The sequence below is a fragment of the Myotis daubentonii genome, chromosome 12 (genome assembly GCF_963259705.1).
Source record: "Myotis daubentonii chromosome 12, mMyoDau2.1, whole genome shotgun sequence".
In the NCBI taxonomy this organism is placed as follows: domain Eukaryota; kingdom Metazoa; phylum Chordata; class Mammalia; order Chiroptera; family Vespertilionidae; genus Myotis; species Myotis daubentonii.
This window is the reverse complement of record NC_081851.1, coordinates 64,984,377-65,003,024: the sequence shown is the minus strand read 5'-3', so window position 1 is coordinate 65,003,024 and position 18,648 is coordinate 64,984,377. Positions and strand designations below refer to the sequence as shown.

The following is an 18,648-nucleotide window of genomic DNA, read 5'->3' as shown; positions in this document are numbered from 1 at the left end:
TTATAAATTATTTCTCTCATGTACAATTGTAATTATTCGAAAATACTGTGATATATTGTCTTAGTCTGTTTGGGCTGTTATACCAGAATACCACTGACTGGGTAGCTTATAAACAACAAAATTATTGCTCACAATAGTGGAGGCAGGGACGTCCAAGGTGAAGTCAGTCCTATCTGGTTCATAGCTGGTGCCTTCTCACTGTGTCCTCATGCAGTTGGAAGGGCAAGGGATCTCTCTCGAGCCTTTTTTGTAAAGACACTAATTTCATTCATGAGGGATGAAAGGCCCTACCTACTAATAAAATCATTTTTGGGGGTTAGGATTTTAACAGATGAATTTTGGGAGTATGGGGGACACAAACATTCCGACTGTAGCATATAGCTGTGTGTGTTTTTAAATTTAAGAATGTATCTTTAATATTTTTTCTTAAAAATCCTCATGGATTATATTTTTATGTTTATAATGTTTACATTGAATTATATTTTCTAGATTTACAATGATTTTTTTAACCCTTATCCCAGAAATAGGACATTTTATTTAGTAAACAGAAACATACTGTGCATTCATACCGAGAATGTATTGAAAGGAATTGATTTAACATGTGTTTTGAGCCAAACCGGTTTGGCTCAGTGGATAGAGCATCGGCCTGCGGACTGAAAGGTCCCAGGTTCGATTCCGGTCAAGGGCATGTACCTGGGTTGCGGGCACATCCCCAGTGGGGGGTGTGCAGGAGGCAGCTGGTCGATGTTTCTCTCTCATTGATGTTTCTGACTCTCTATCCCTCTCCCTTCCTCTCTGTAAAAAATCAATAAAATATATTTAAAAAAACAAACAAACAAACAAACAAAAAAAAACATGTGTTTTGAGAACTGAAAAAATGAACAGGAAATGCTGAATTGACACATAGATGATACCTACAGGAAGCAGCTCTCATGTAATCTGGAGAAACAAGAGGTTAGGTTTGCCAGACTCTACAAACTTAGAGAATGGGCCCTGTGGCTCTGGGGCCCAGATTTCTGAAGAGGAGCTGCTGCCCAGCTGGTACCTGTGGAGCTTGTAGCTTGTGAAAGTGAGACTCATATCTCTGAAGAGAGGTGCTACTTGTTTGATGTTAGTACCTCTGTTGGAGCTCTGAGGGAGCTCTATGAGACTAGTTCTGGGAATCCTAAGAAAACAAAACAATAAACTGCTGCTGCCAGGTCATTTGTTGAAACAATCCTGACAGCAATAACAAGTAATAGCAAAGAGCAAGATTTTCTCCCCTTACCATGCTTTCCAATTTCCATCCTGTGTTCCTTTTGTCAGAACCCATCAGCCAGAAAACTGGTTGGCAAAGAAGAAATATAGTTTGTAGAGTCCCAGACCCAATATGACAGAGAAGAGAACTAAAGGGTAGGTTTGGTGCTTAGAGACAGTAGTTTAATAACAGGCACAGTCCACCCTTTTGCCTTCTCAGCATCTCCATACTCACAATCTATATGTATTTGAACAAAGATATTATGGTTTTACTTAACAAGGGGAACTATTTCTTCTTACAAATGAAGAATCTCTTTCCCCGTTCCCCAGAAAGGAAAGAAACAAACTTCCAACAGGTATTTTATTCAACCCTGGATAATATTAGCTACTCCTAAACTTTAGTTACAGTCTCAAATGTTTAAGTAACAGAACTCTGCTACCTAAAGACTGAATTAGCTATAACTAAAAATTCTTATATAAAATAATAAGTCTATATAAGTGTGTTTATGTCTGTGTGTCTGTCTCTATCTAAATGTGGGGTGAGGAACCTTTTTTTTATGCCAAGGGCCATTTGGATAGTTATAACGTCAATCTCAAGCCATTCAAAATTATCAAGTTAAAAATCAGCCTGCTATATTTGGTCAAACATTTAATTAATTCACCCATAATGCCTTGGCAGGGCCAGACTAAATGATTTCTTGCACCTTATACAGTGGGCCAGACGTTTCTCACCCCTGAAAATCATCCATCTATCCATTTATCCATTCATCAATTATGTAATAAGGGAAGAAAATATGCATAGCTGCTCTATCCCTCAATTTTATAATGGTGAAGAGGATATACTTGACATTTATAACCTCCTCCTTCAAGTACCTATTCCATATTCTTTTTGTTCTGAGCCCGCACCTCATCTGGTCAGATGTCTTTACATGGTGGAGTGACACAAATCTTAACTCTTGCAGGATCGAAATCCTCAGTGGTGCTGTGTTTAAGTTGTAATGATCCATTCACTTTTACTAGTGGACATAGGGCTTAAGGGCATCCTAGAAAATCTCCTGGATTTTAACTAAGTTCTCCTTGCCCCTGTTATTTAGCAACAATCCAATTTCCCTTGTCAGTCTTAATCATACCAACTAGTAGAATAACCTCCTTTTTTTGCCTGATGTTTGGTAGCAGTGTCATCACGTAACTCAGTGGAACAATTGTATCCTGGTGGAACCTTCCCTAGGGACATAAGATTTCCATAGCATAAATCTTAAAAGTTTGAGAATTGGTTAAGTATAATACTGACACTGCTCAGGAGAAACTGTATCATATATTTTTGGTTGATTCAAAGAATAATCCTGTAAGGTAGAATTCTAACCTTTCAGGCATGTCTCCCAGTGCACAGTGACTGTAGTGAATACGCAGATGCCATTGGGGAAGACTTGGAATATGTTTTACAGTGTATAGTTGAGGCACTGTTGTAGGATTCTTTCTCAAGGGGATTCAGCCTCCCTTTCAACCAAGAGGCTCTGGATGTATGAACAGTTTAGGTCTAGAAACAAAGAGGCTTTCATTCTCTCTCTCGTACATTTTTATTTTATTTAATTAAATTTTTTTTTAGATTGGTTGTAGCGGGAGAAACATCAACTTGTTGTTACACTTATTTATGCATTATTTATGCATTCATTGGTTGTGGGGATCAAACACACAACCTTGGTATATTGGAACAATGCTCTAACCAACTGAGCTACCCAATCAGGGCCTCTCTGTTTTTTTATAGTTTAGCAATTCAAATTATATTTCTGGACACAAGTTTTCCAGTTATCTAGATAAGTAATACTTTAAGTAGGCTGCCTAGAATATATTAGAGAGTGGAAACTACAGGTGAGTGGGGACAGGATATAAAGATGAAATTACTTTATAGATTTCTGGGAGAATAATGCTTATCATAAAAGCCTAACTTTTAAAGCAATTATTTTAATATTAATTTATTATGGTTGATATTTATTGAATATCTACTTTGTTAAAAACTGTACCAATTCTCACTTGAATTCTCATAAGAACTTTATATGAATAAGTATTTGTTTTTGCCCATTTCACATAAGCAGGAATCTGAAGTTAATTTGACCAGGGTACCATTATTGATGGTGAAGATGGGCTTGGAATCCAAGTCTGTGTGACTACAGATCTATTTTTTAGTTACTTTTGCTAGATTATGATGATAACAACAATAAATGCATAAGAATATGCCAAGCCAAAGTAATTTCTCATCTACCTTAGTAATAATAAATTGTACAAATATATTCTTTTTTTTTTTTTAAATCCTCACCGGAGGATATTTTTCCATTGATTTTTAGAGAGAGTGGAACAGAGAGGGAAAGACAGAGAGAAATATCGATGTGAAAGAAACACACAGATTAGTTGCCTCCTGCATGAGCCCCAACCAGGGCCCGGGCTGGGGAGGAGCCTGCAACCTCGGTACGTGCTCTTGACCGGAATCGAACCTGGGACTCTTCAGTTCGCAGGACAAAGCTCTATTCTCTGAGCCAAACCAGCCAGGGCTACAACTATATTCTTATATATGGAGATACTTGAGTGCCTGGTTTGTGCTTAACATTGTATATGTGCTGAAGGAATATAAAAAATTACAGATGATTTTAGTTTTTCTTTTTCTTTTTTTTAAAATATATTTTATTGACTTTTTACAGAGAGGAAGGGAGAGAGATAGAGAGTTAGAAACATCGATGAGAGAGAAACATCGATCAGCCGCCTCCTTCATACCCCCTACTGGGGATGTGCCCGCAACCCAGGTACATGCCCCTGACTGGAATCGAACCTGGGACCTTTCAGTCCGCAGGCCGACGCTCTATCCACTGAGCCAAACCGGTTTCGGCGATTTTAGTTTTTCTTAACACCTTAAGTTCCAAGCCTGTTTTGTCTTCCTTTCCGTTTAGCCCGCGATATCTGATCTCACTGATAAGCTGGTGGCACCAGTGACTGACGAGATCCGGATGGAAAGTATAGTGTCAGTCATTGGTGTCTGACATGGTGCTTAACGTATTAATTGTGGATGGGATATGTGAGAAGGTGTATTACCATCTGGTTCTTAACTGTCTTTTTGAGGGTGACTAATTGAGATTTTACTTCTTATGTAATTGCAAGTTTCTGCTTTAACTGATGAATTAATGGAGTAAACTGACTTGAGACTGATAAGTAGTTCTTTATTTTATAATGTCTACATTATGGTTTTGGTTAAAACTGTTGAATACATTTTCCTTTGCTTACACTCCCCATTTTCTTTCAGTGGGCCACAGTTACATTTCATCTTCCTCATCATGTGTTAAAGTCCATTGCCAGTGCCATTGTGAATGAACTCAAGAAAATAAATCAAAATGTTGCTGCCTTACCTGTGGCGTCTTCAGTGATGGACAGGTTGTCTTACCTCTTACCTAGTGCACGTCCAGAACTTGGAGTGGGGCCAGGCCGTTCTGTGGACAGGTATAACTTTGCTTATAAAGAGATATGACACTGAGATTGAATTGATTCGTTTTTGAATTAACCAAGAACAACTGTAAATTTGATTATGATTAAAAAATTTTTCACAAGTTTTTGAAAAACATTCAGATTTTCATTTCTATCAAAATACTGAAGTGGCTCTAGCTGGTTTGGCCCAGTGGATAGAGTGTCGGCCTGTGGACTGAAGGGTCCCGGGTTCAATTCCAGACAAGGGTACATGCCTAGGTTTTGGGCTCCATACCTAGTGTAGGGCGTGCAGGAGACAGCAAATCAATTGATTCTCTTTCATCATTGATGTTTCTAGCTCTCTCTTCCTTTCCCTTCCTCTCGGGGGGGGGAAAAAAAAACACTGAAGTAAACTAAATTACCACTTGAATTGTTATTTGTTTTGGTACCTGGAAGGTATTTAAAGGCTGGTAAAACTATATTTTGGAACTTAAAAATATAATTATTTACTATATAAGAATTATTTTTCTGTTAAAATTTTGTGACCTTTGGGATAAATTTTTAAAAATTGATTTTAGAGAGAGAGAGGAAGTGGGCGGGGAGAGAGAGAGAGAGAGGAAGCGAAAGAAACAAACATCTATTTGGTGTTCCACCTATTTATGCATTCACTAGAGGACCAATGCATGAAAATTGTGCATGGGGGAGAGGGCTCCCCTCAGCCCAGCCTGCACCCTCTCCAATCAGGGACCTCTCGGGGGATGTCTGGAAGTCAGACATCCCTCTCACAATCCAGGACTGTTGTCTCCTAACTGCTCACCTGCCTGCCTGATCGCCCCCAACTGCCCCCCTCTGCCGACCTGGTCGCCCCCTCACTGTCCCCCCTGCTGTCCTGGTCGCCCCCAACTCCCTGCTGACCTGGTCACCCTCAACTGCCCCCCCCTCGCCCCCACTGCTGGCCTGGTCGCCCCACATAACCTGATGTTCATTCGTTTGGTCGTCCCTCACTAACCCCCTCGTCGGCCTTGTCGGCCCATGTAGCCTGGTTTCAGTCATTTGGTCGTCCCTCAGTAATCACCTGCCGGCCTGGTTGCCCTATAGCAGCCTGCTGTTCAATTGTTGGGTCGTCTCTCACTAACACCCCTGCCAGCCTTGTCGCCCCACGCAGCCTGCTGTTCGGTTGTTACTGTGACGGCATCCTGGGCAATTTGCATATTTCTCTATTATTAGTATAGATTAGTTGATTCTTGTATGTGCCTGGACTGGGGATGGAACTCGGAACCTTTGAGTTTTGGGACAATGTTCTAACCAACTCAACTACCCGGCCAGGGCCTTTGAGATAAATTTTGATAAATTACAAAACCATGCTGGAATCTGACTATAAGAGCTATATATTATTTTTTATTGAAAATAATGAAAACTATTTTTAAAAAATCAATTAGGACAATTTTGAATTAAGATTTTTATGCTGCCTGCCCTCGATTTAAAGAGTATTATAGCCTGGTCAGTGTGGCTCAGTGGTTGAGCGTCAGCCTATGAACCAGAATGTCATGGTTCGATTCCTGGTCAGGGGACATGCCCAGGTTGCAGGCTTGATCCACAGTGAGGGGCATGCAGCAGGGGCATGCTTGAATGATTCACTCTTCATCATTGATGTTTCTGTTTGTCTGTCTCTCTCCCTACCTCTCTGAAATCAATTAAACAAAATAGAGTATTATAAAAATCATACCTCAACCATTATTTTCTTTAATGAAGATTTATTGGGGTTCTGCTATGTGTCAAACTCATTGAAAAGCTAGTAATGCATTAATTTAAAAACAAATTATTTGAAGTAACATCAGATTCTTTTTAAAAGCATTACAATTTAAAAATGCTAAATATTCAGTACGAAATGTTGAATTTAACTGTTTTGATTTAGGTTCACATTTGCCTTCACATGCAGCATTTTATGTTTTTACATTTTCATGAATGTGAATTGTAATTTCTTATGCTCTTTTTTGAAGTACATTTATAAATAGTACACACTAATATTAGCAAAGGCACTACTGAATGAATTAACTTTTAATTTCTATTATCTTAAGTATGGCTCTTATATTAGTTTGCAGTACTTACTAGTTTATCTCGGTAAACAGATTTTGATTAATCAGTTAGTTGCCTTTTTTTAAAAAGTGATTTTATTCTATCAATAACTTCTATTGGTTGTATTAAAATTTGTAAAGAATTTTTATATTCCACTAGAGGCCTGGTGCACCAGTTTGTGCAAAGGTCGGCTCCCTTGGCCTGGCCAGCGATCGGGGCTGATCGGGGCTGTCTTGCCTAGTCCGGATGGGTGCCAATGGGGGCCAGCCGGCCATCTGGCCAAGGAGGGACCTTGGGAAGGCTCCAGGGTGTGTCCGGCCCTCTCACCCAGTCCCAATTGGCCAGACCCCCGCAGCAAGCTAACCTACCGGTTAGAGCGTCTGCCCACTGGTGGTCAGTGCGTGTCATAGTGACTGGTTGAGCGGTTGACCAGTCAACTGATTGGTTGGACACTTAGCATATTACGCTTGTATTATATAGGATAGTAATATTGTTATCTCTGTCTTTTGGGCAAAATGTAGAAACTGTCTTTTTTTAAAAAAATATATTTTATTGATTTTTTACGGAGAGGAAGGGAGAGGGATAGAGAGTCAGAAACATCAATGAGAGAGAAACATCGACCAGGCACCTCCTGCACATCCCGCACTGGGGATGTGCCCGCAACCAAGGTACATGCCCTTGACCGGAATCGAACCTGGGACCTTTCAGTCCGCAGGCCGACGCTCCATCCACTGAGCCAAACGGGTTACGGCGAAACTGTCAGTGTTTTAAAAATATATTTTTATTTCAGAGAGAAAGGGAGAGGGAGAGAGATAATAACATCAATGATGAGAGAGAATCATTGATTGGCTGCCTCCTGCGCACACCCCACTGGAGATCAGCCTGCAACCTGGGCATGTGCCCTTGACCAGAATTGAACCCGGGACTCTTCTTCAGTCGTAGGCCGACGCTCTATTCACTGAGTCAAACCAATTAGGGCGAAACTGTCATTTTTTTTTTTAAATATATTTTATTGATTTTTCACAGAGAGGAAGGGAGAGAGATAGAGAGTTGGAAACATCGATGAGAGAGAAACATCGATCAGCTGCCTCCTGCACATCTCCTACTGGGGATATGCCCGCAACCCAGGTACATGCCCTTGACCGGAATCGAACCTGGGACCTTTCAGTCCGTAGGCCGACGCTCTATCCACTGAGCCAAACCGGTTTCGGCAAAACTGTCATTTTTAATGTGGCTAAGTGTCAGGTGATATGTGCTGTGGCTGTCCTTAAAATATTCTTTGGAATGTTTGGAGGGGGGGGGGGAATGTATACTTAGAATAAATGTTTCTTGTCTGTGAGAGCTATACCTATCTTGAAGAGATTATAAAGCAGCTACTCACAGCTATTTTAATTGCAAACAATAGCAGGGTTTCTAAAGAAGGCAGTGCAAACTGTGGTAAATATTTTATTTTAGGAAATACATTGCTTAGATAGGCTATTCAGTGTTTCTGGAGGTGTTAAATGTCTCAAAATATTAATTGTGATGTAGTCTGTGTTTGTTTCATTACAGGTGAATCTAGGGACTGTACTAGGACCCTGTTGAACTTAGATCTGTTGGGGGTTTGAATTAGGTTCGGGTAGATGTTATTGCTGTTCTGTTTGGTAATATAACTAAGGAGACAGCTTTCCAAGACTGACACAGATCTTGAAGATATATATAGTCCATAGAGGACAAGGCTTTTCTAACCCAATGGCGTTTTTTTTTCTTTTTCTTTCAAACCAGAACACAACTATGAGTTAATCCTAAAATCACTAGCAATATTATAGTAGATTGTGTACTAATTTAAGGAAAAATATTTTTCTGATCTTGTGATGATCTTTGCCACTTTTGCTCCCTTCCCCTGCCCTCCTGTTATCAGTTACTCATTTATGTTAGGAAGAGTAAGCTTTGCTTACCAGTTCTTTCTTACTTGAATCTATTTGGACTTTTTCTAATTTTGGTATGATCCTTTAAAGAAATACTTCAATGCTCTGTGTGTTATAGGTTCACACTCAGTGAGCTCACATATTTAAATATGAAAACATATGAAGATTTCCCTTTTTTATAATTCCATGGAGAGTACAACTTTCCTGGAAAGGGATTTCTCTGAAAGAACAAACAATTGCCCTCTACGTACTTAAAAATATTAAATTAGAAAATATTTTCTCAATATGAATGAGATAAAACCACTGTTTTTTGGTTTTAATTTTACCCACTTATACAAAACTTGGCAAATGATGAAGGCATACAACTTTCTCCCTCTACATTTCCAGATTGTGTGTTCTTGGCTTGGTAATTATGTAACATCGGTTAATTAAATCTACTCCAGGAATTGTTTATAAATTGTGGCTATTAATCAGGCTTATTTTTTCCTACACTGTTTAAGAGAAATTCCTTAAAGTGATCATTTTTAGTTTAAAATACAAATTTGAAAGTGGTTATTAGACTATTACAAGTTTTTGTTGATAATCTAGTAAAGTTTTTTCATTAGTGTGAAATAGGAGTGTCAATATCATTTGATGCCTAACTTCGATAACATAAAGTATGTTTACTTTTAGATCATTAATGTATAGTGAAGCTAACAGACGGGAGACATTTACATCATGGCCTCATGTAGGCTATAGATGGGCACAACCAGATCCCATGGCTCAAGCTGGATTCTATCATCAGGTAAAAAATATTATAAAAAAACCCAGTTTTTTGTTTTAAAAAAACTTTTTCAAAAACTTACTTTGTGTACCCTGTGTGCTTATGTGTATGCCTTTATGTGAGTGTTTTTCTTTCTTATTCCTTTGATCATAATATTGACTGGCTAGTGCTATGTCATGTATTGTGCACGAAAAGAAAAAACATTTGTTAAAAGTAACTAACAACTGAGTTAATGCTACATAACTATTTTCTTTTAGAAAGTAGGCAATATTCTTCACATGTGCTTTTTAAAATCTGTTTTCTTTGGGTGTGTATTCATTTTCACTTTTTGACTTATGCATGCATAACAGAAATAAGTACTTATGGTAATTCAATAAAAGCAACACATTCTTACTATAATTCTAATTTTATTTAGGATAAAAATTAACCATATACTAGATAATTATAGTAGCAACATTATGTGTAGTAAAATGCAACCTGAATACATAAAGTATTAAAAAATTGATTAAGAAATTACCCATATACTAGATAATTATAGTAGCAACATTATGTGTAGTAAAATGCAACCTGAATACATAAAGTATTAAAAAATTGATTAAGACACTGGACAGAAAGAGGAATAATTAGTCAAGGAAAATAGTCATAGTTTTATGCAGGAAAAGAGGAATGTGTACATTGTAAGGATTAGTGTGACAAAAAGACATGAGAATGGGACATTATGGAGAGTTTCATTGAATAAAGTAGAGGGAAGGTAAGAAAAAATAGGTTTAGATAGGAAAAATATACTACTTCTACTGAGTACAGTGTAGACTGGCTTGCCATTGTTTTATCCCTGCTAAAGAATCTAAGATATCTAGCATTTACATGTAAGTTTTTCATTAAACTTGCTTAGTTAATTTTAGAATTCAATGAAACTTTGAAATACATTGAAGTTACTATCATTAAGAATTTGCAGAGTGATTATTTCTTAGTTATCTTGAAGTGTTTCTGAATATGTTAACTAAAATTCAGAATGTCATAAATATTTGAATATTTTATTTAAAGTTTTTCAGATTATTAGTTAGAGTCATTTGGAGACTGGCTAATATTAGAATCACTTGCATTATTTTCTTAAATTAAGAATTAAATATGGACCATTTTTCCTAACTTTTTATCTTCCTACTAGAGGCCTGGTGCACAAAATTAGTACACTCAGAGGGAGGTGGTACCTCAGCCCGGCCTGCACCCTCTCGCAGTTCGGGAGCCCTATGGGGATGTCTGACTGATGGCTTAGGCTCACTGGGATAGGGCCTAAGCCATCAGTTGGACATCCTTAGCATTGCTGTTCAGGTGGGAGAGGTTCCTGCCACCGCCACTGTGCTTGCCAGCCATCAGCTCAGCTTCTGGCTGAGTGGCGTTCCCCCTGTGGGAGCGTACTAACCATTAAGGGGCAGCTCCTGTATTGAGCGTCTGCGCCCTGGTTGTCAGTGTGCATCATAGTGACCAGTCGTTCTGCCATCAGGCTGAAAACAGCTCTCTGACATCCCCCAAGGGGTCCCGGATTGTGAGAGGGCGCAGGCCAGGCCGAGGGAACCCACCTGTGCATGATTGGGGCTGGGAAAGGATGCAGGAGATTGGCCAGCTGGGGAGGGACTGCGGGAAGGCTCCAGGGCGTGTCTGGACCATCTCGCTCAGTCCTGATCGGCCAGACCCCAGCAGCAAGCTAACCTACCAGTCGGAGCGTCTCCCCTGGTGGTCAGTACATGTCATAGCGACTGGTCGACCCATTGACTGTCTTCCCCCTGGTGGTCAGTGCATGTCATAGCGAGTGTTTGAGCGGCCTTAGCATATCATTAGCATGTTATGCTTTGATTGGTTGAATGGCCAACTGGACGACTGGACACTTAGCATATTAGGCTTTTATTATATAGGATTTGGTGGCATTTTCTAAAATAGCCTCTGAGAAGGGATAACTTGATATTTTTCCTATTGAATTATTCATTGTATTACATATTAGCCAAGAGGTAAAATCATAGGTTTTCTAGAATCTTCTGTCTGTATTAAGGGTTGATTATTCTTAATCTTCTAAAATATATAATAAATTTACACCTGTAGACACAGTAAGTGATAAAAATAAAAACATTGGTTTTTAGAGGTAAGTTTGAGTTCAGGTTTTGTTATTTTATTTACTTGTAGGATGTAGTCCCATGTGTCTTGAAGAATATTACGTGAATTAGGTTCACTAGTTTGCATTTCATTTTTACTTGCCCTTATATGGTTGTATGGGATTCATTTTGTAATAATAAACTTGTTAGTTTTTTTCTTTCTATACTTGACTATATTTCAAATACTTTAGTAATATAATCAGTAGTATAATCTATATACATAAAAGCCCAGTGACCATTACGGCAGAATGACCAGAACGACTGGTCAGTATGACATGCATTGACCACCAGGGGGTAGACTTGCAATGCAGGAGTCAGTGCGCTCCCACAGTGGGAGCTCTGCTCAGCCAGAAGCCGGGCTCATGGCTGGCGAGTGCAGTGGTGGTGGCGGGAGCCTCTCCCGCCTCCGTGGCAGCACTAAGGAGTGGCTATCCAAGTGGTTAGGAGCAAGCAGGCGGGTGGTAAGGGGTGGGGAGCCAAGTGGTAAGGAGCAAGCAGGTGGGTGGTTAGGCGTGAGCAGGCAGGCGGTTAGGAGTTAGGGGTCCCGGATTGCGAGAGCGCGCAGGCTGGCCTTAGGGACACCCCTCCCATGCACTAATTTCGTGCATCGGGCCTCTAATTTATAATAATAAAAGTGTAATATACTAATTAGACCGGACATTCTTTCGGACAAAGCCGGGGTTGCGAGGGAAGCCCAGGTCCCGGTGCCTGCCAATGGCCGGAGGAAAGCCCAGGTTCTGGGTGCCAGAGGGAAGCTGGTGCCGGCAGCTGGGGGAAGGAAGGCCTACTTTTGCATGAATTTTGTGCATTAGGCCTCTAGTCAGTAATAAATCTGAGATCATCTATGTGCTTCTATGTTTGATTTAATGGTCATTTTCTGATGAAACACAATTTTTCAAATAAAGCAGCAAGTTTATAAACATTTAGGGATTCAGTGTATTGCTTGAACCTAATACTGGAGGCTAATTTTCTTTTTTCAATAAAGAATTTTACCTAAATTTATTGACTTTTTTAGAAGTTTTTATTAAAAAGTTATTTTAATGTTGATTAACCTTGTGTGTTTTCTTTATAAATTTGCAGCCTGCCTCATCTGGAGATGATAGAGCCATGTGTTTTACTTGTAGTGTATGCCTTGTTTGTTGGGAACCTACTGATGAACCTTGGTGAGTCTTCATTAATCTGGACATAATAGCTAAATTAATCCTATATATTGGACTGCGTCCCACATGGCCAGGGGTGAGCCCGAGGAGGGGCGGTGAAGGATTAAAGAAAACAGACAAGAGAATACAGTTGGAACCAGGTGTATCACTGTGCCTAGATGAGGAAACAGTGACACAGTCTGTAAGCCCAAGCTTTATTTTGTAGTCAGATCACACAAAGCAAAACAAGGGCAAGATGTTTACAGTGTTCTTGCAAATTTCACTTCTGCTTCTTTCCTGTCGTTGCCATTCTCTGAACTCTATCCAGCTTCGTTCAGGCAGCACTTGCTGTACCCCCCGAAGGCCACATTCCTTAGCTATCTAGGACTGTAGGGTTGGACCATAAGGTCAAGCTTACAGTCATAGCCTTTTGGCTATAATTGTGCTGGGAGGGCTTTGCCCTCCAAGCTGGGACTTGTTTGTGGCTTTGCCACAAGTCAGTCTGAGGGTTGAACCTGTCCAAATGCTGTAGCTACTCTCCACAATATGTGTGCTTCTAAATTGTGCTTTTCTGATCTAGATATAATAATATTCATGTCTTTCTGCCATCGGTATTTTTTCCCTTGTCTCAGGAGGATGAGGTAGCACTGTCTGTGCTCTGTCACATCACTTAGCATACAGTATCGCTAAGATCTTTCACTGCCTAAAGTCTGTACTTGAAAGTGCCAAAGAATAGAGTCAGACTCTGAAAACCAAGATACTATGATAAAATAAATGAAAAGAGCATGATTAACTTCAGCTGTTTAATAGTGATCTGTTGAAGGCAGGCTGTCAGTGGGGAATCCACAGATGAGGGTCTTATGATTTATGTTAATAAATTTTATTGTAATTTATATTTTTAATCTTCACCCAAGGATATATTTTTTATTGATTCTGTAGAGAGAGGAAGGGAGATGGGGGAGAGAGAGAGATAGACAGACAGACAGACAGACAAACAGACAAAGATACGAGAAAAACATCAGTTGGTTGCTTCCTGTAGTCATCCTGACTAGGGTTTTCAACCTGAAACCTGGATATTTGCCCTGACCCCGAATTGAACCTTTTGGTGCATGGGATGATGCCCAACCAACTGAGTTATGGTTGTAGGTCCTTGCTTTTCATCACAGGGTTCTTCTTTGTAAATATTTATTTATTTTTAAATATATTTTATTGATTTTAGAGAGAAAGGGAGAGGGCTGTAGAAACATCACTGACAAGAGAGAATCATTGATGCCTGCCTCCTGCACGCCCCCTACTGGAGATCAAGCCCCCAACTTGGGCACATGCCTTCTACTGGAATCGAAATTGAACTTGGGACCCTCTAGTCAGCAGGCCAATGTTTTATCCCCTCAGCCAAACTGGCTAGGGCTTCGCAAATTTTAAATATACAATGCAGTATTAACTGTTGTCACTGTACTCTGCATATATGGAGAATTTTAAATCTATATAAAGTAGTTATTCATTTAAAGATGTAGGAAACCATTATGAGGAAATACCAGGACTTTAAGCAATTTAATCAGGATGCTGATATAGCATAAATTATACTGTAGCATTTCTGAGTTTCATCTGAGACTGTATTTGTATTGAGTTAAAGCGTATAATAACTGCTATTATGAAGTTCTGGTTGGACATGTTAGATGATGTTGAATGATTTGGTATTTGAATCTTGGTAAGGAATACTTGTTTTTTCAAAAAGAAAAGATGATCCTGATATTTTGTTTTAATGTGCAAATTTAACTGCTTTGTTATTCATTAAATTTTTTCCTGTTGGTTTATGTAAAGGTCTGAGCATGAGAGACATTCCCCAAATTGCCCCTTTGTGAAAGGTGAGCACACACAGAATGTGCCATTGTCAGTCACTCTCGCAACAAGTCCTGCACAGTTTCCTTGTACGGATGGAACTGACAGAATATCTTGCTTTGGGTCGGGAAGCTGCCCCCATTTTCTAGCTGCTGCAACGAAACGAGGAAAGATCTGCATATGGGATGTTTCCAAACTTATGAAGGTATATTTTAATTTTGAAGTAATAGATTAGTAATTGAGAAAAAAAGCAGTTGTAAACTTAGCCTTTTCATTGTTTAGGTGCACTTAAAGTTTGAAATTAATGCATATGATCCAGCTATTGTACAACAGCTTATTCTGTCAGGAGAACCAAGCTCAACAGTTGAATCAAGGAGACCAACTTTGGCGTGGCTAGAAGACTCCTCTAGTTGCTCAGATATACCAAAATTGGAAGGAGATAGGTATGTGAATTTGTTTTATTGGTATTTATAGACATTAAGTATTTTCCTAAATTGTATGTTCTCTTAATTCTAATTAAAGAGGCAGAAAATTATTATGTTAACAAATTAGATAATAAATGTTTGTTTAAAATGTGAAATAGCTGTATAATTCTTTTAGAAATGCCATAGTCTGTAAAATATACTTTATTTTCTACATTAACCTATGCCATTAATTGGACATAATTGCTGCATCGGAAAATAGTGTAAATAATGAACAAAACAACCCTTCGATTAGGCTTGTAATTTCACCTTCTATTAAATCTTTTCATAAAGCTGTTGAACCAAATGGTTAAATGGTTTTAGTTTCCCCTTTTTTTTAATTAGCACTTTAAATTATAGACATCCTCATGAATAATGACATAACTTGTGGCTAGAGAGGATGACCTAGTTATTTAAAACAATTTATCAGTAGCCAGCAAAGATTTGAAACAAAATTATTGCTATAGAAACATTTTGTTAAAAATTCTGTGTTGGATTCTCTTCCATTGAGCTTTTCTGGCAGATTCCTGATTTCTATAGGTTTATTTGATCTATGTGGGGAAGGAGAATAAAAATATAATCTCATTTCACTCATTTGTTTCCAAGAAACTGCCGTTGTAACTCTGAACTGGGCTAGGATTACAGAGCAACACCTGCAGTATTCTCAAGTAGGCAGATTGAAGGATTTCACAAACCACTCAACTTGTCTTAAGTATTAGTAGCTCCCCTCTCCCCTTTTCTTCTTCAATTTTATTTTTTAATTCAAATATATTTTTTAATATTAGAGTTGATGTACAATATTATTTTACTTGCAGATGCAGAGCCCAGTGATTAGACATATACTAGTATATGACTTACAAAGTCATAAGTTTACTGCTCATCTAACAACTTACATAATTATTACAATATTATTGACTACATTCTATGCTGTACTTTACATCTCCAGAGCTATTCTGTAAATACTGATTTGTACTTATTAATCCCTTCACCTTTTTTATTTCCCCTGCTACCCCCCAATCTAGCAATTGTCAAAATGTTCTCTGCATCTATGAGTCTGTTTCTGTTCTGCTTGTTTATTTTTTCTTTTTACATTCTACATATAAGTGAAATCATGTAGTATTTGCCTTTTCTCTGACTTACTTGATTCAGCACAATACGATCCATCCATGTTGTTGCAGATGGCAAGATTTTTTTTATGGCTGAGTCAAATTGTATATATGCAACACTTTATCCATTCATCTGTTGATGGACACTTGGGTTGCTTCCATATCTTGCCTATTGTAAATAATGTTGCAGTGAACATATGGATGCATATGGCTTTTCTATTTCGTATTTTTTGGATAAATATCCAGAAGTGGAATTGCTGGGTCGTTTTTTGTGTCTTTGTTTTAAATTCTATTTTGTGTGGTATAAGTATTGCTATCCCAGCTTTTTGTTGTTTCCTTTTTATGAAAAATCCTTTTCTGTCCCTTCACTTTCAGTCTATGTGTCTTTTGATCTAAAGTGAGTCTGTTACAGACAGCATGTGTAGGGTCTTGTTTTGTTACCCATTCAAGCACCCTTTATCTTTTGGTTGGAACATTTAATCATTTGCAATTAAAGTTATTATTGATAGATAGTATCTATTTTATTCATACTTTTGATCTATTTTTTTCCATAAAGTAGACCCCTTTAAAAATATTTTTATTGACTTCAGAGAGGAAGGAAGAGGGAGAGAGAGAGAAACATCAGTGATGAGGGACAATCATTGATCAGCTGCCTCCTGCATACCCCACACTGGGGATCGAGCCCGCAGTTTATCAGCATTGTTTAATCACTTATGGTCTCAGACTACTTATACATAATTTAAGTTAGTTTTAATAGTTTTTGTGATGCTTATATTCTAGATGTAAAGCAGTGGTTGTTGTAACATTGTACTTTTTTTTTCTTCCTGTCTCACATGTATACATTTTTTTGAAATTCAAATTATATTTTTACTTTGTCTTTTAAGTGATGATTTACTGGAGGATTCAGATAGTGAAGAGCATTCCAGATCAGATTCTGTGACAGGTATGTAAAAAATGTTAGATGATCTGTTTATAGCAGAGATCTTGAATTAGTAGTACATAGTGTTTCCTACTTAACTTTAAATGGTACCTACTTGAGCCAAATGAAGTAAAGGGACAACTTTATCAAAAATTTTGTCCCAGATGTCAGGGAGTTGACATTGAGCTCTTAATAATGTGTTCAATTTATTTGCTTAATGTATCCTCTTTTTAAATAAAAGTAACATTTAAATTAAGGTAAAAACAGGTGAATAGAAAATACATTTTTAGGTATAAAATCATAGACATTGAGGCTTCAACTACATGCTGCCTTATTCATTATCTTATGAAATATTAAAACAGTATTTTTCATATTTAATATAGTTATAGTATGAGCAAGGCTAATAGTGCATCTCAAAATAGTTTTACTATGTCAGAATTCAAATCCTGTCATTTAATTATAGTCTGATAGCATTTTCTAATACATAAAATAGTGATGCTAACATGTGTTAATTAGCGTTTTTGGGATTAAGATAAAAATATGTGAAGCATAATCCCTGGAAGTAGCCAGTGTTTTTAAAAAGTGACTGTTATTACGTTTTGGCTCTTCTCTGATGTCAGGTCTCATGAATTAAGGAATGTATAACTTGTTAAATCTCTCTATAAGAGACATGGTTTTATATAGTAGTCAAAAGTTATAGTTAGTTTAGAGTAGCAAGTTCTTTTTAAAATTTAGTTTGTCATGAAATCTTTTTTAAAGACACCAAACAATAATGGTCTGGTTTTGGGTTAACCTTTAGTTGTATTTTGAGGTAGTTCTTAGAAATGAAAAAAATCAACAAAAATGTAGGAAAATGCCATGAGTGATGTACAAATGTGTAGTTAGATCCCGAATAATAAAGATTTCATTTAAAAATGTTTAGTCTTCTGCTGATAATGTTTGTCCCCATCTTTGTTGTCCTTTTGCAAAAACAGAAAAGGGCTACTATTGCATTTTCTGAATTTGATAGATAATAAACTGGTCATTGGTCACCTGGAGTCTTGGCTAGAGTTTGATATCTTCTACAAAATAGTTCTTAAGTCTTGTCAAATCACTTTACCTCTTTGGCCCTCAGTTTTTTCCTTTGTACACTGAAGTGTTTGAACTAAATTTTTCTTTTTCTACTCTTAAACTTTTAAATTCTATCTATAACATTTTCTTTGTATACTATGGTTTTGCTCTTTTCTCTGGGTCTAAGGATCTCAGTAGGTATTTTTTTAATTTTAATATCTACCTTTGGTCTGTGTCCTTATACCTTTTATAACCTTTATTTTTTTCACCTATGCTTGGTTGATCTTTCACTCCTTCTATAGAAACTATAGTTCTGTTTACTTGACATCCCTATATCTAAAAAATTACCATGTATTTTTAAAAAAATATATATTTTATTGATTTTTTACAGAGAGGAAGGGAGAGGGATAGAGAGTTAGAAACATTGATGAGAGAGAAACATCCATCAGCTGCCTCCTGCACACTCCCCACTGGGGATGTGCCCGCAACCAAGGTACATGTCCTTGACCGGAATTGAACCTGGGGCCCTTGAGTCTGCAGGCTGATGCTCTATCCACTGAG

At 37.9% G+C, this 18,648-nt stretch overlaps 1 protein-coding gene across 14 annotated transcripts in view; it reads left to right on the top strand.

Moving 5' to 3' along the window:
• The window catches only part of BIRC6 (baculoviral IAP repeat containing 6), a 186,214-nt gene that overhangs the window by 21,606 nt on the left and 145,960 nt on the right, over positions 1 to 18,648 (top strand). For 12 of the 14 annotated variants that reach the window (XR_009448008.1, XM_059660181.1, XM_059660180.1 and 9 more), the window contains 6 exons: positions 4,526 to 4,719; positions 9,339 to 9,450; positions 12,654 to 12,736; positions 14,534 to 14,756; positions 14,834 to 14,994; positions 17,003 to 17,061. Coding sequence is in view for 13 of the 14 variants with exons in the window: in XM_059660181.1 (XP_059516164.1) it covers positions 4,526 to 4,719; positions 9,339 to 9,450; positions 12,654 to 12,736; positions 14,534 to 14,756; positions 14,834 to 14,994; positions 17,003 to 17,061 (832 nt within the window). In the remaining variant the exon portion in view is untranslated. Of the gene's footprint in view, positions 1 to 4,200; positions 4,346 to 4,525; positions 4,720 to 9,338; positions 9,451 to 12,653; positions 12,737 to 14,533; positions 14,757 to 14,833; positions 14,995 to 17,002; positions 17,062 to 18,648 lie in introns of those variants that run through there. The other 2 variants (XM_059660186.1, XM_059660188.1) reach the window with 2 other exon arrangements.